The sequence below is a fragment of the Ixodes scapularis genome, unplaced genomic scaffold (assembly GCF_016920785.2).
Source record: "Ixodes scapularis isolate PalLabHiFi unplaced genomic scaffold, ASM1692078v2 PGA_scaffold5__190_contigs__length_132052651, whole genome shotgun sequence".
Classification (NCBI taxonomy): Eukaryota; Metazoa; Arthropoda; class Arachnida; order Ixodida; family Ixodidae; genus Ixodes; species Ixodes scapularis.
In genome coordinates this window covers 106,524,273-106,541,055 of record NW_024609880.1, presented here as the reverse complement: position 1 = coordinate 106,541,055, position 16,783 = coordinate 106,524,273, and the positions used below count along the sequence as shown (strand labels likewise).

Sequence of the window (16,783 nt, the reverse complement as noted above, 5' to 3'; positions counted from 1 at the left end):
AACGATTAGTGTTGTGACGTGGTCCACGTGATTTTGCCATGAAAGGTTATCAGAAATCGTAATGCCTAGATACTTGTAGAAGGAAACCTTCATTACAGAAACATTGTTAAGTAAGTAGTCACATGGTAACACATGATTAGAATGTCGTGAAAGTCTCATCTACTTTCATTCGATAGCGTTAAGTTTCATTAGCCAGGTGCCACATCAAGATGAAATATTATCTTGGTCAGACTGAAGGACGGAACAATCGCCAGGATCCAGAATTTGGCAATAAATAACACAATCGTGTTATTTATCGCGTACATGCTTCATGAGTTTGCATGGTATGCTTGTTAGTGAAATGGGTCTAATTATTGGGACAATGGGTGTTACCTGACTGGTGCAGAGGAACTACCTTCCAGTCTTTTGGGAGCGTACAGGATTTTAATGACTATGCAAAAATCTTTGATAATGTTATAGAAGAATACACTTCGGTGTTCTTCAAAAGTTTGGAATTAACGTCGTCATCACCTGGAGAAGAGGCAAGCTTCATATTTTGGATTATTTTGCATATACCTGCCCAGTCAATAACTATTGGATCCATCGGGAAGAAATCATGAGACGGAATATCGGGAAGCACAGCCGGTGTAATGTTAACAAAGGACAGTGAGAATACAGAGTTTAAAACAACACAGCAACTCTCCCTAGGAACGACCAGTTCGCTGTCAGTGGTAAGCTCAATTTGTTTCCTTTGCTTTCCGTTCACCACGTGCCAAAACTTGCGGAGATTGGTTTCCAGTAGCGATGGGAGGGTGTGACTAAAAAACATAATTTTGGCAAGGGACAGAGCACACGCATACTCATCTTCTGCACGACGGTAAGCTGTCCATCTATCGGGAATCATAGATAGATTGGCCCATCGGAAAGGCACTTTTTCTTGACTTTACAACCTCACCGCTCCGAGCGCTAATTACCTACACTGGACTATAGCTCCCCTTGTTGGAAATACCCCGACCCATGTGCTGAACACCGGCCACTTCGTGGAACGTGCCTCGCAAGTGAGGCTCAGTGATAATGACATGATTGTGTCTTTTGGTGTCGTCACTCTTTACCAGTGTGCCAGTTCCCTTAGCAGTTGCTGCAGCCAGAGAGGTTCTCGAGAAAGACAAAACATTGGGCTCAAGAACCAGCCTCAGTGTTGATGAGCTATGCTGCCTTCTCGAGTTCTGCCTTGGCAGTACGTACTTCAGCTTCAAGGGTGAGCTTTTCAAACAAGTCAGCGGAACGGCAATGGGCTCCTCTATTTCGGTCACGACGGCAAACCTCACAATGGAAGTGGTTGAACAGAAAGCGCTTAGCACTTTCGCCAACAGGCCAAAAGAGTTCATGCGCTATGTAGATGATTGTTTTTGCATTGTGAAGAAATCGGAAGTGAACCACTTCCTCGCACACCTGAATTCTATCGAACCGGCCATCCAGTTCACTGTAGACTACGAGCGAGATGGAGCCTTGCCGTTCCTCGATGCTCTGGTGAAAAGGCTAGGAGACAAGCTGGGATTCACAGTCTACAGGAAGCCAACACACACCGGACGCTACCTTGATTATGACTCGAACCACCCAACGAGTCACGAGTTGTCGGTGGTCTCTACTCTCTTGTCTAAAGCAATGACCATCTGCTCGTCAGAAAGAGACAGAAGAAAGGAGAAACAGACCATACTTGCGGACCTCCAAAAAAACGGCTATTCGAGGAGTTTTGTTCAACGTGTTGCCCGTCGACAGTGCTGCTTGCGCAATAACCATGGATCGTCGGGTGACACACAGCCCTGCCCCATCGCGCGCATCAGTGTCCCCTATGTAAAAGGGACGAGCGAGACACTGGCGTGCGTGCTCCGACAAGAAGGGATCCAAGTGGCGCGCAAGCCAGTGTCAACATTAGGACGGCTCATGCTAAGGCCGAAAGATCACCTCCCAAAAGAGAAAGCACAAGGCGTGGTCTATAAGATACCGTGTGCAGAGTGCCCTGCGGCCTCCATCGGTGAAACTAAATCTTTTCCCGAATGCATGCGCCGGCACCAGAACGATGTGCGCAATTTCGATCGCGAGCGTAGCGCCGTCGCGGAACATTGTGAGGTATTTGATCATCGGATCAACTTCGGAAACGCACACATGATAGACACGGAGCCACATATTCGAAAACGCCTGTTCTTGGAGTCGTGGCATATCCAGAATACACCGGGTAACATAAACAGGTCCCTCGGGGCCTTACCATCTTTTTACGTCCATGGCCTGCGTCACGTTCACAAAACATCACCTCGGTAGAAGAGGAAGGAGTGGTCGAAGCTCGTGCTGTTCCATTCCATTTTTAGTCACCCCTGAAGAAGGAGTCAAATCGACCCCAAAACGTTGGGAACTCTTTGTTTCTAAACTTTTGGTTTGAGTTTTCTTTTTTTCGAATTGTTTCCCAAAACCAGACAGATTTTTGTCGAAGATGTTTACTTTCAAAGGGTACAGCCGTTATCCAGTTATCCATCCATGCACCTCTTTCCAGTAAGCCTCTGCACGTGCGTACACCCTATCCCCTCACTCTTGCTTGCTGCTGTCTCCATTTTCGGAGGGCACCGTCCTGGATGACCACTATCGTCGATGCCTACCTATGCACCCGTTTTGTATTTTTGACGATTTTTTTTAGTACAGGTAGCAAATAAACCAGTAAAAGTTGATACAACTGCACAATGCCATTCTGTACTGGCGGGACGAGGAATGGCGGGCTGACTTTCCTTTGTAGTTTGCAAACAACCCCCCGAATGGCGCTCGTTATCCGAAAAAGGTCCATTGTTGTAATAAAAGGGCAGTTCAGCTCGTTCCCGACGGGTTACAAGAAGTTTACAGGTGTGAAATGAATGCCAGGGAAACTTACAACAGCAAGACAAAAAGAAACATGCAAAATAGTGTATTTTTTTAGACTGCCTGCACCACTTGAAAGTTGTACAAAGTGTGATGTCCCCTCGCCGGAGAGCGCGGGAAAATTTGTACATTGGTTTTGGCACAACCTTCAATTGCCGTTTTCTTGATAGCTATTTTGAATTTAGAGATAATATAGGCAGCGTGCCGAAAAGAGGTAGGCCCGGGTACTCCAAAAATGTGTGTACTTTGAGTAGCAAAAAAAAAAAAAAAAAACCGCTGCAGCTTGTTTTCAAGAACACGAGCGAGTTTTTAAGTGCTACAAAATCTCATGAAAGTGCAACGGTTCCTTGCCGTGGCCATCATCTTGCTGCATTTGTTTTCTGGATGTGCACTGTGGGAGAATGAGTTTCTTTTCTTTATTGTTGGAGTTTGAGTTTTTAATTTGCGTACACGCAGAAACATGTCTGCAACAAGGCAGTGCTGTCTCGTCAACACGGTGACCCTCCTGCGGCTACGGGAGCAGGGCCAAGGGCCGCGGCGGCCCACCCACACGCTGCGCTTTGACAAGATGGCCGAAGACAGGGCCGCACACTACGAACTGGAGGAGACGGTAAGGGGGGGAGGAGCTGGCGTGGCGGGGTCGGGCATCCGACGGCCCGTGGCCACCGATGCTTTGCTTTTTCTACAGGCCTGCAAATTGCCAGCCTCCGTGCGGTCGACATTCCTGATGGCCTTCAGCCCCGATTGGTGAGAAAACGAAAGAACTGTGTTTTACCGTGGCTTTTGCTCAACTTCATTTCGGCTTACGACGGACCACAGAGGATGTTACGAGCCATTGAAGCCGATTTAGTGCCCTGCGAAACATTACATGACCTGCTCAATTGGCGCAGCGACGTGCGCGCAGTTGCAAGTTGCGATCACGGCTTGTAGTGTCTGCTGTGGTCAACGTAAGGTGAAATCGAATGTAGCCTTCCTCGAGGTTGTTTGTACATTTGGTGGAGATTCGTCATACCTGATGATTTATTTATTTTAGACATTCTTACCGAACTCTATGAAAGCAAAACTGCTATGCTTTGGTGCTGACTGCCCGTATTGATTAACAAATGTCTGTGGCACCACGTTGCAGCAGTGAGGCTGGTTACGGCATGGCGCGCATGCAGGCGCTTGGAGTTTAACGAAGCTTTTTTTTTTGTGCAAGCGCGCATGCAGGCGCTTGGAGTTTAACAAAGTTTTTTTTTTTATGCAAGTGCATGCCAATGCCTGGGATTGGCATAGTGTTGTTGTCCCTAAACAGTACATTGGTCTATGGCAAATCCCCTAATGTCTCATATCTATATCGTTTTCACTTGGAAAACGTAATAAAGCGGTTTGGCTCCTTGCGGTGCATTGCTAACTTTCTTCTTTGCCTGGTGAAGTAAAATAGTTGTCTTGGCGTTCAGATCAGTAATTTTTTTTAAAACGAAAATGCGTGCATTTCATATGCACAGTCTATTTTTTATTTTTTTTTTTTTGCCATCAGCAAAGTTTTATAAGAACTGCTTGGTGCAGTTTCTGGACTATGCTCAAAACCCTTTTCACGAGGGAACTATGGCACTTCATTCGATCTTCCCACTTGTTTACCTACCTTCTCGTTTGCTGTCCTTGCTTCAATCACTGCCGTTGTCCCTCACCATGGAGGTAGGAAGCTTCTGAAGGCGACATGAGGCCTCTAGAATTGAGGCCAGAAGTGTGACACATCCCCAACGATGATCAAAACAAAGAGGTGCTATTGGACGAAAAAGAGAGCTGACTTGTCGCCAGCAGCTCTCCTTTTTGTTCAATAGTGTCTCTTGGTTTCGGTCATTGTTGGGGGCATGTTCCTCCACATTTCTGGCTTCACCTCTGGTGGCCTCATGTCACCTCCGGAAGCTTCCTACCTCCATGTCCCACACGGTCGAAACAAGAAGCTAGTCCTTGGCAGGTCCGCATTTCCGAGCCTTGTGTACGCAGCACGAAGGTGGCGTCCACCCACGGCGACCATCGCATCCACGTGTGTGAGGTTTCCACGGGCAAGTTGGCACACACCCTGGAGGGCCACCCACGCACGCCCTGGTGTCTGGCATTCCACCCGACCTCCAACCACATCCTGGCATCCGGCTGCCTGGCCGGACAGGTGCGCGTCTGGGACCTTAGGGTGAGTGGCCCTAACACGATCCAATGCAAAACTTTGACACAATTCATTGTTGAACTTCGGCGTGATCCATCTCGAAACTCCTCGTATGCTTTCAAGTCCCCTTTTTTCGTCGTTGGAATTGAGCGGGTCGTTGGATGAATGAAGTGATCTGCGGTTCGTAAGGGGGGGGTGTTGTAGATGGTGTAATTTTTGTCGAGGAGTAGGTGCAGTGTGGTAAACTTAGTCACTAGCACCTTCAGTATGCCTGAGCAGCAACACTGTTTTGCCCTCGTCAGAAATGTTATATGCGTTTACCATAACTAAATTAGACCTCGGAATTCCCTTCATTCCTTCTTCGCTGAACTTCTGCACTTCTTTTGGCTGCAGTTAGGCACGCACAATCTTCAATAACATGAGAGACTGTGGATCGGTAGTTTGGACTGCTTCAGACTTTGTGGCAATCTTTTTTTGATGCAGAATGTGTTTATGGTCTGGACTTGGCAAGTTTTGGCGTTGCGTTATGTGTGACCTTTGTTTTTCCTTGCTAAATCTAGTGGAGAAACTTCCCTGCCAAGTTCTGTGGGAATTTAGCTGGATTGGATCCGTGCATTGTGGTGTGCAAAATCAATTGGGATATAGTGATGTTCACTCATCTTATAATGCTTTGCTGCTTTCTCAGGTTCACTGAAATAACATTGATCCACCTTACCTCGACTTCTCAGCATCAATTACGATGTATCGTCAACAAGTAAAGAATCTTGCGATTACCTTGTAACATTCCGTATTTGTTTCTCGCTACTAATAGTATTTTTGAATACTGTGTGCGGGTGTCTGATCTTTGTTTCTCGCCTATTACGTCTTTGTGTTGGCACACCAAACAGGTGACCATTGTGGTTGTTGGGTACCCAAAAAGAAAGACAGTTATCAATGGGCTCATTCGGTTTACCTTCACCAGCCCGCACCGGTGCAGAGAAGTGCAGGGCATTGTACTTCCGGTTGTGTTTTTAGGTAGGCTGCACTCGTAAATCAAATATGACGGTGTGCAGCTGGTGCAGGAGGTACAAGTAAATCGAATGATCCCAATGTCACATTAATTTATGCATCACTTCAGTCGGTGCTTGATGAGCACAGGCTCCAACGCTTGAGCACATTCTGTAATTCACCGCCTCTATCGAACCTCTCTTCCCCTCGCTCCCCGACAGGGCGGCAGCGAGGTGTGGACGTCTCCCCAGGGCACGGTGATCTCGTCGCTGGCCTTCCACCCCTGGGAGCCGCTGCTGGCCATTGCCAGCGCCAACCGGGTGGTGCTGTGGCACTGGCGCAAGGGCCGAGCTCTGGCTACCTGCAAGACGGCCTCGGAGCGGGAGAAGGTGCGCTTTGTGCAGTTCTCCGGCGGCCGCTCCCTAGTGACGGGCATCACCAACCTGGACCCGTCATCGCTGGCGGGCCTGTCGGGGGCCCTGCACCTGGAGCGGCCCCCCCTGCTGGGGCCTCGCCTGGAGGCGCCCCTTGCCGGGGGCTCCTCGCAGCGGAGGAGCATCCTCACCCGCCTCATGTCCATGTACCAGCACCTGGAGGGGCTCGAAGAGGTGGGCCCTCCCGTCTGTTTCAGGAGGAATGTGTGACTCTTCGGTGTTTCCGGTCTCTCCATACTCGGCATCGACTGTTTTGTGCTGGGTTGTCGAGTCTATAGGTACAGGAACGGAGGGAGAGGAGGAGATGAGAGCACCGAGCTCCGCTTAGAAGGATTAGTGGGTGGACACAAGGCGAGCTGGCTTTGTCTCTACTCGCTGTTCAAAGGCAAACCGACTCCGGCATTTGGCGTTCTCTCAGTTTGTATACTTAGTCACTGGCAGAACGAAAACTGGGGGGCACGTCTTTGGAGCACCTGGCCTTCGGCACGCGCTTTGTGCCTTCCACCATGCTTTGGCTGCATGTAACTCGCCATATGCTCGGGGTGCACAAGACACTGAAGCGTCATCGAAAGTGGGAAGCTTGCGCTGGATACGATGCACCCAAAGCCCCTCCCCGCTGCTGTCATTTTGTTGACTACTTTGGCTTCGTTTCCACTACGGGGAACGGTTGCAATGCTGGGTGGGGCTCCGTCGTGCATCTCGGTTTTGTGCGCTTGCGAAGTGTCTTTGACAGGTCTGCGGGAGTTACGCTAGCCTCCCAACATGGCATAGAAGAGTCAACGCTGAGAATCGGGTGGGCCTGGTTTTGCGCCACGGTTTGCCCGATCCGTCGACCAGTCGCACTTGCGGTGGAGCGATCGAGTTTCCTGGCTGACGAGGCTCATGCATGTTTTCATACTTTCAGCTGTCGACCTATCAGCAGCCGGGGCCCAGTCTCGAGCCCGAGGAAGCGCTGCAGCAGGCCAGGGACTACGCCAGAGACGTCACCACTTACTCCACTCACCTGCAGAGGCTGCGAAGGGAGGGGAGGGTAGGACCACATTCTTTTTCTCTCTGATGTGCTTTGGGCAATCATTTTTGCGGTCTCGAAAGTTTGGGTTCGTTGGAAGCCTCGACTACAGCGTAAATCAGCTGACTAGTCTCTGCATCCCGGCGTAGAGTCCCGTTGCCACTTTAGTGCCCCTTGAAAAGGCTGCGTAACTATTTTTGTACTTTGCGCAAAAAAACACTACGAACGAGTCCCTGATGTTAATAAACTCATGAAACACACTTTAGGTTTTCTTCCCCTGCAAATTATAACCGCAGAAAAAAAGAAAACAAAGAAGTGCAGCATTTATTTCCTCAACTCGCTGCCAAAACAAGCGGCCACGTGACCTCGAGTTCATTATATGCCGCCAATGTTCGTCTTGCGCTGGGGTTGGCAAAGCGCTGAACGCATGCCGAGTTCCAGACATTATTAGGGTTCGGCTGCTGTCATCATTGCAGATATTCGACACGAGCCGTTACCCGAATGCTCATCTGGCTATCGATTATTGCGAGCCCAAACCGATTGCTCACGCAATGCTCTAGCCCAATCTATGACCCGCATTCGCGTATTGCCTCTCGGGGGACTAACCCAACACTGCGACCTTTGAGCTACGTGACCAGATTTCGCGAAAGAGAGATTAAAAGAAAACGCTTGCTGGAGTTTGTCTATACATTCGTTTGGCCCATACAGACTGACAGGCTCTTATTGGATGCAGCAGCGCTGGTGGGAGGAGGGGCTTCTGGACGAGGAGGAGGAGCCTCTGCCCCCATCGACAAACCCCGCCCCTCGCCTGTCCGGCGGCAGCTCCCCGCACAGCCGCCACTTCTGGGCCACCTTCTACCGGCTGCGCTCCATCTGCTCGCGGCTGGAGAGGCGCATGCAGCAGCACCAGCGCTCCACCGGCGCCACCTCTAGAGCCGGAGCTGATTTGGGTGCGGAGCGGACGGGTCGGCTGGGCAGGTCGGGCAGTGCGACGTCGTCCGCCGCGACCTCAACCACGGTGTCGTCTGCTAGGTGAGGGGGAAGCATCTGTTGTAAAGATACGTCAGTGCATTGGAACCTCTACTTATATAGCACTTTCTTTTTTTTGCATTGGTATACTGGAAGCAACTTGATACGTGTGGGTTTTTGAGTATTTCATGGGCACAAAACTTTGCTACTGGGAGTTGTATGTTGTGTATTCGTTGCTATGGAGATGATGAATCTTTGCGATCAGTGTGCCGTAATAATTTTTTAAATTGGGAAATTCACGGAAATTAGGTTAACAGTATTTGCTATAATCAGCTCCATAGTGTGCTATAGATTTTTTATCATACCTTTGCTTCATGAGACTGCTGAAGCGTGGTGTTCGCTTTAGTTTTTTGTTTTGTTTCTCTTGGATCACAGATGCATTGATGCTGAATTGAGTTTGTCAAGAACACAAATTAGGACAGTTTACTGTCAAATTGGCGTATCTTGCACCCTGCCAGTGCACAGCAAAGACAAAAGTCGTCCCAAGTCTTAGATTGCTTTAAAGGACACATGCAAAGGAAAAAAACATTTTTTTTAAACTGCTTAGATGGAAAAAGGACGCCATAAAACGATTTTACAACGGAGAAAAAAATTTTTTAGAGCTATATTTATGGCGCAAAACGAATTCATAGTTGGCGCCCGCGGGCACCGCGGAAAAGTGGTCCGTATTTATCACGTGACTGATCTTTCTTTATCACGTGGTGCTTGCGTTCTTTCGGAAGCTTCCTATGGCCTCTAAAAGTAACTTATTCATCTTTGTTTGAAGTATAACAAAAAACTAAGATGAATAAGTAACTTTTAGAGCCCAAAGGAAACTCCTGAAAAAGCGCAAGCAGACGTGATAGACCTATGCGCCGGTCAGACGACGGCGGCGGCGCCCCAAAGCAGACGAACTTGTGCGGCGGCGGCGACGGCGGCGCGGAGAAACGCGTTGAAGCGGCGTTCGCACAACGCTCAGCGTGCGGCGGCGACGCAGCGCGGCGGCGCGCGGCCTACCACGTGACCAGCGGCGGCTCCCGCGAGCGCCAACTACAAATTCGTATAGCGCCGTAAATATAGCTCTAAAAATTTTTTTTCTTCGTTGTAAAATCGTTTTATGACATCCTTTTTCCATCTAAGCTGTCTAAAAAAAATGTTTTTTCCTTTGCATGTGTCCTTTAAACAAATAACAAAACAAACCCTAACATTTTACAGGGATTGGTATAGACCTTTAGTGATTAAGGTAAGGGAGCACAAAATTGATTTGTTGCACTCTAGCTGTACTCCAGGGACTGTCTTTCGGAAAGGTAGCATTGGGCAAAAGTTCACCAGGGTCCCTAAACTCGTCAAACGCAAGGTTGAAGCTGAAAGTTTGCGCAGTGCGCCGATTCGACGCCAGTGGCGAAAGCGAGAAGTCATCGTCGTGATTGTCCAATCGCGTACTTTGCGAACTTGGGCCTCAACTTTGTGTTGGATGAGTTTAGAGCCCCAGATGGGATTTGGCAAGAATGCGAGTCAGAAGTGGGTCTTATGAAACCGCACTATGGTTGGAATCTGCGCGGCAAGTTTTGCAGCCTGTCCTGTTGGGCGACTCATGCGGTAAGTGTGTGCATCCCCCCTAAATGGTGTTGCAATGGCACGAGGAGTGCACTTCCGGCGAGACTTGAGGCACGTGGTGCGCCCAGAATGGAGGTTAAGTGGGAGAACAAAGAGAAAAGCATGATGGCAGAGCTGACAAGACGTGCGGCAGGGTTTAATGCCAGAGTGCGTAAACAAGTTTTCGAAGTTATAAGCGTTCACTCGAAGTTTACATGAACGACTCTTCGGCGCGTGGAACTTGACGCCCACGCTCAATTCTTGGCACATGGGCTCGCTCGTCCGCAGCTCATCCGCGGGGACGACGTCCGAGGGGGCGGGCGGCGAGGGCGGCGGCCCTCCTGGCCGTGGCGGCAGCGGTGGGAACCCTTCGGGACAGGAGGTGTCCCTGTCCCTGGTGAGCTTGCTCACCCGTCTGCAGCTCTCCCTGCAGAGCTTGAGCAGCGCCGCACTCACCACCGCAGTGGCCAGGGAGCAGATTCACCAGGTGGGGAGCGGCCTCGAGCCTCTCTTCTGTAGTTAGTGACAGCCTGAGAAACGCAGGGAATGGCGAGTCCCAGGCACCTCTCTTTATTGCTGTGCCACCAACGAGATGGTGGCGTCGGCCTGTAAGAGCGCCAAAGACCGAAGCGTGAAGATGACTGGCCATGCCCTGCGTTTTGCTTCTAGAAGTTTGTTTGTTCACCCGTGTGTATTTTCTAATTTCTGGGAGAAAGAGCGAGAATGTTAACGGGCGACTGCGCGGTTGCGGTGACGACCGTCGCCAAATGCTTGTGAATTTTCCGCCTGAAGTAGCGGTGCAACATATTGTTACGTTTTTCGGAGGTCTGCAACGAAAAGACGTGCGATTCTGGAAAATTGAACCGACGGTGCTTTCGGGAGCCCCTGGACGAGATGGGAGGCAGCTTTTTCGCGGCAGTTTCTATTACGTGGACTTCCACAGCCGTGGAAGTCCCTATGAATTAAAATGCGAGTCGGTCTTGTCTGGGCAGCTCTTATTTGAAACTAGGATTCAATTATGTTTGTAATCATGGAATGTCGCCCTATAAAAGTGGGCAAAATTCCTGAGCAGATTGAGCTAACCCCAAATGCTGTCCCGCGTCAGCACAAGCTACGCTGCAAAGTGGTGTAGTTTGATGTGTGCACACACCGAGATTCCGGTGGCATGGTGCATGAATGCGACTCAAAGTGAAACTAACAGAACTGGGGAACCAAGCCACCGGGCATGGCAGAAGAGCAAGCACGTGTGGGAGAAAAAATTGGAAAGATGAATGTCTGTTGCAAAAGCCTTAATTCCTTCCGACCCTAGTTCTAGGTCATGTACGCCGGACGAGGACAGGGAAGACGCGCGGTGCAAGGAGGTGAAAAAATGGCAGGTGGAGCAAAACGAAGAAGGTCGCTGAAACCGGGCAGCCGATACATCACATTAGCCATGTTCAATAGCAGTTTTTAGGCATGCAAGTTGGGAAGCCGTATGCAACAAATAGAGAAGTAACATATTCCTATGGGTATTTTATGGAGACCTGTGTTTGTAAACATAGTGGCTCGGAACATGCATTAATTGAAAACATTAATGAGGTTATACATACTGCAGTGTTTAGGGGTGTGCGAATAGTGATTTTTGAAACCGAATCGAATACGAATCGAATAATTGTGGGACCGAATCGAATACAAATACGAATCGAATAATTTTTGAATAGTTTCGGAATAGTAAGTAGACAGCTATTAAAGTAGAGCAAAGAGTTTAAAAAATTGATTTTTATTGTTCCAAAACATTTCTTAAAATCCTTGTAAAATCGCAGCTTGACAATAATAACTAGAGTTCAACTATATATATTTAAATAAAGACAAAAGCTAATAAAATATTAGAATGCTAAACATAATATCACGGTTCACGCAGATGCTGAACATAAAATCACAGCTCGCTTGAGCCTGGTAGATCCTGAAGCATTGTCCATGATAGGAACTCGACATTATCTTTTTATTCCTTTTTGTAGCAGATGTCCTTGAATTGAGGATCAAGGAATGTGTAAGGGCATCATGTGCCTGCACTTACGTCCAGGAACATTATTTTCACTGATCTGAGAAGATTCTGGGAAAACTCATTGTCTTGACCTACTTGCGCCCTCAAAAAGCAACATCTTCACACACTGAACAAGTGGAAAAACCATGGAAAGTGTTGGGAAAGACTCGACACCAGCAGCTGTTGTGGCTTATTCAATTGATTGCATAGGAGCGGCCGAAAAACTTCCCAATTCTAGTGTGCTTTCTCTTCGAACAACTTCCTGCTTCTACCACTTTTACTTCGCTTACACAGAATGGCGGTACCGTTGCAACCAGTTCTGAAACGTCTCCACCACTTGCTTTCCGAAAGAGTGCACAAGCAATCTCGTGCGAAAGTTGTTCCTAAATGCTGAACCGCATGCAAGTGATTTAGCGAGCGACAAGACGAGCGACAGCGACGACGAGAGTCAGCAGCGAGCGACAGATTTCTCACTGTCGCTCGTCGCGTTGCTCGGTGTTTGGATTTCTAGAAAACGTCCTCATCACCTTGGTCACTTGCTCACGCCACTTCCGTGCGGCTTGCCTCATCGCGCGACTGATCGAATGACAGCGAAGCGGGTCGACGTCGCCTGTCTCGTCTCTCGGCAAATCGCTTACATGCGGGTTATACTTAACATAGTGGTCCCTAATGGAGGCAACAGCAACGTATGTACGGAGAGGGACGGCTGTTGCCGGTGATGAAAATCATTGTCTAGGAGAAGAGGGTACGTATTTCCATCTTGCGGGCACATATTGCAGGCGTGCCGGCGCGTTGTGGGACGCCTGTGAAGGGAATCGCGAGGCGCGACACCGTAACGACTATTCGAAACTTCTTTGAAAAATATTCAAAACTTTTGAAAAATATTATTCGATTCGATTAACGAATCGAATAGGGTAATATTCGATTCGTTATTCGAGAATGGCGAATATTCGCACACCCCTAGCAGTGTTCAATATCTTACGATGCTCTTTAATAGAGTAATTCCTCGTTATAACAAAATCACTTTTTTCGAACTATCGCTTTTATCCAAGTTCGACGTGGTCCAGACCGAAATACACGGTTTTTAATCGGATTATTTGAAGTGTATCGGCGGCTGACCACACTTATTACGAAGGCCGAGTTGTAGAAAACCCGGAAGCCTACGCGGAGGCGCACGGACACCCTTGCTTCCCCTCCCCTTTCTTCACCGGGGCAAACTGGAAAAATGGAGTAAACGGGTGACGGAGGGCAGAGCGTGCTGAGCTGGCAGAGCGCCGTCTCCGATGCGGATGAGCCGACGCGGGGACGCAGGTAGGAAGCAGCGTCAATGTTCCGATGCTACTCACAGCCCCCGCGGCCGACGCTGCCCAGCTCCTGTCGGAATCGGGTCAAGGGAGCGATGGAGCCCGGAGGAGATCATCCCCTCAGGAGCCCCCAACGCGCGTGCCTGTAGCCTTCTACACGCACACGTGCGTCGTATGGGAGATTGGGAGTGTTTACCGAAAGTCGCTTAGATCTGCGAGGTTGAGAAAAGTGGCTGGCCCAGTCCAAAATCGCCAAAAAGTTTGACATTCCAGCATCGGCTGTAACACTGTCCACCATTTCGCAGAACAAGCAAGGCCTATTGGACAGGTTCGAGAAGCCTCTCATGCAGGAGACAGCGTGCCCGCTACCTAAAGATGAAAGATTGCCAACTGCTTTGCGCACGTCGGATTTTTTCTCGCTAGCACGCTTGCCGAGCTGGTGCACGATTTCCATAGCTGCAATGATCTCTACAGGAGTTTGTGAAAGCATGTTGTCAAAGCAATCGAGGATAACTTTGATTCGTTCGTGCTTTTCAATGCGGACATTCCCGTTGTTGCCATGGATGCTGCAATTGTGGACCTTGTGTGCGGCCAAGGTAAAACGAAGCGACGTCGGAAAGGCATCTCGGGGAAACGCCAACGACTGTGGAGACGCGAAACATCCTACGGCTGCTTCGAAACAAAGTGGAGTGCAGTGGCGGTGACAGTGTTCTTGCAATGCCTGGAGCAGTTCAAGGAAAACTGATGACCGGATGAAGTTATCGGCAAACTCCACTTAATCACTTTTTTACTCGGTAAAGCTGCCGTGAGGTGTTCATAAGATTAAATATAGTCGGAGTTTTCTGCAGTGTTCCCATCCACATTCAAGGCTGCTGGCATTGTTTTTTTGGCTCTAATGCTTTTATCGAATTGCCGTTTCTACCGAATTTTTTGCCAACCCGTTGACTTCGTTATAACGAAAGATTACTCTACTATGATAGTTTTCATTAGTGAGCTGAATATTATACAGTAATACCTCGTTAACTCGGAAGTCATAAAAGCTGTGAAAAAATTGGAGATAAGCGAAATTTCGAGATAAGCAAAGTACTGGAACTTTTTACCTCTGATCGCACTCTGTTCTAAATAAAACTTCTAACAATCGCGGCAACATCAACTTCTCTGATGAGGGCAACTTTGCTCTCAAGCGTCAGTGATTTGCACTGTTCGGGCTCCGCCATCTTCACGGTCAATCAAGTCGCACGCCAGCAACATCAGAGGATTCACAACCGATGACCGAATTGAACATTTCACCCTTGCTCATGTGGTGCCGCAAGACAATCGAAACACCCCCAAAAAAAAAATGACGGACAAGCAACAAAGAGCAGCAACTCTCGAAACGAGACACCTATGGGAAACACGAGACTCACGACGACCCAGGATTGGACTGGGAAGGGAAATGGAAGAACCCAGGAACAAAGAGAAAACGAAAGACAGCGGAACAAAACGCTCAAGGGAAAGGGTTGCATGGAACACCAGGCATCCCGGCTTGCCAGCGATTAGCTTGTCCAAATGGAAATCGTAAAAACAAAACAAAACAAAAAAAAAAGTTTTTCAGTTGCACATTTCTTTGCGTCTGCGTACACCGCACCGGCGGTTATTTTTTTAAATTGTTTTCTTGCGCTTTATGCATGTTTTTTTTTGTCTTTCTTTTTTTTTATGTGCCACACACATTTTTTTTTTTTTTTTTTCAGCAGTTTTTGTTTATTGTGTTTTTCTCCGATTTTTGCTGACGAGATTTCGAGATATCGGAAGTCCGTCATGAAAACCTTTCGAGATAAGCAAGGACAAAATGCATTGTGCCAATGGGAGCTTATTCCGTGACAAGGAAATTTTACGACTTAACCACTTAACTTAACCACGAAAGAATCCCTTGAAATATTGCTATTCAATAGATGCGATTCCCATTAAATTTGTTGACCACTATAAGTATCTTGGAGTGACAATAACCAGTAAACTTCTTTGGAACCAGCATATCGATGACATAACGAATAAGGCCAGGGCAAAATTATACACACTAAGACGCACCTTAAAATTTGCGGATAACGAAACAAAGAAGACTGTTTACCAATCAATTGTACGAACTATTCTAGAGTACGCACACACAGTATGGTATCCGCACACGCAGAAAAAATTAGTAAACTTGAAAGCGTACAAAGACTGGCTGGAAGGTTTATATTTAATAAGTTCAGATATAGTGTGTCTGCCTCGAGCTTACTAGAGCAAGCTAACATCCCGCCATTGGAGGTTAGAGCTAAAATAGACAGACTGCGAAATTTATATTCTTTTATTAATGGAATCTTTAATGTCAGTAGTGATAGATACATACAATTTTCATCACGCGGATCAGCTAGACTGAACCATACTAGGGCCATTAAACAATATCCTCTTAAGCACGATGTCTTCAAATATTCTTTTTTTCCTCGGGCAATCAGTGAATGGAATTCTTTGACGAATGAAATAGTCACCCTCCCATCACTTGATATTTTTGTTGAAGCAATCGCTTCCGCCACGAGAAAGTGCTCATAAGTACATCACATCATGCCATTATGTAACCACCCCTGCTATGGCTCACAGATGTGAGCCGCACTATTCTTTAAATAAATAAAATAAATAAATTTCAAAATAGCCGTGTTCGAGTTAACAAAGTATTACTGTAAAAGTAAGAGTTAAAGGGACCATGAAATAATTTTAAAATCGAGTTTCATCCACCACACGTCGTAAAAGGTGTGAAAAGAAACACAAAAACACAAAAATAGGGAGCCAAAAAAAATTATTTGCTATAGAACTTTTAAAAGAAAACTGGACTCTTTTGCGCCTTCTTTCCTTCGCCTTTTCACTACGATGCATCCGCGGAAACGGAGCACGTCAGCCGAATCCACGTCGCCTATTGGGTAAGAGCCTACCTCACCAGCACCGCGATCGTAAACAATAAATAGCCGGCGAATGTTTCCTAAAAGTTTTGTTAAATAATATTCAGATCCACATTTTGTAGCATAATTAGAGATGCGTGGCGAAAATTGCCAAATTTGATAATGCTGAGAGCCAAGCGCCATGTATCGTGTGGTAAACGAAGCAACTACTGTGCGTGCGCAGTAGGGCAGGGCTACAGTGTTCTAGAGGGGGTTGTAGTGGCAAGAGCGGCGGCCGCTTTGTGAAGATTTTGCGCGTAGACGACATTATGGCGCTGCTGTTCTGTGCCCTAGGAGCGCGCCCCCGTCAGCCCCATCATCAGCACTGTTCGGCGCTTACTACTGTGGTTTGACTGGAGCTTTTCGCAGTGCGAAAAAACTGCTAGTGTTGTTCTGTATACTCTGTTTCACCTTATAATGTACCGCAGGAAAGGCTACAAGCGCG

General features: G+C 47.9%; 1 protein-coding gene across 1 annotated transcript in view; it reads left to right on the top strand.

Moving 5' to 3' along the window:
* The window catches only part of LOC8037488 (activating molecule in BECN1-regulated autophagy protein 1), a 65,545-nt gene that overhangs the window by 6,731 nt on the left and 42,031 nt on the right, over positions 1-16,783 (top strand). The window contains 7 exon segments of the mRNA XM_029981520.4: positions 3,340-3,493; positions 3,572-3,630; positions 4,873-5,056; positions 6,238-6,624; positions 7,355-7,480; positions 8,193-8,491; positions 10,352-10,550. Coding sequence (XP_029837380.2) covers positions 3,344-3,493; positions 3,572-3,630; positions 4,873-5,056; positions 6,238-6,624; positions 7,355-7,480; positions 8,193-8,491; positions 10,352-10,550 — 1,404 coding nt within the window. The 5' untranslated portion in view covers positions 3,340-3,343.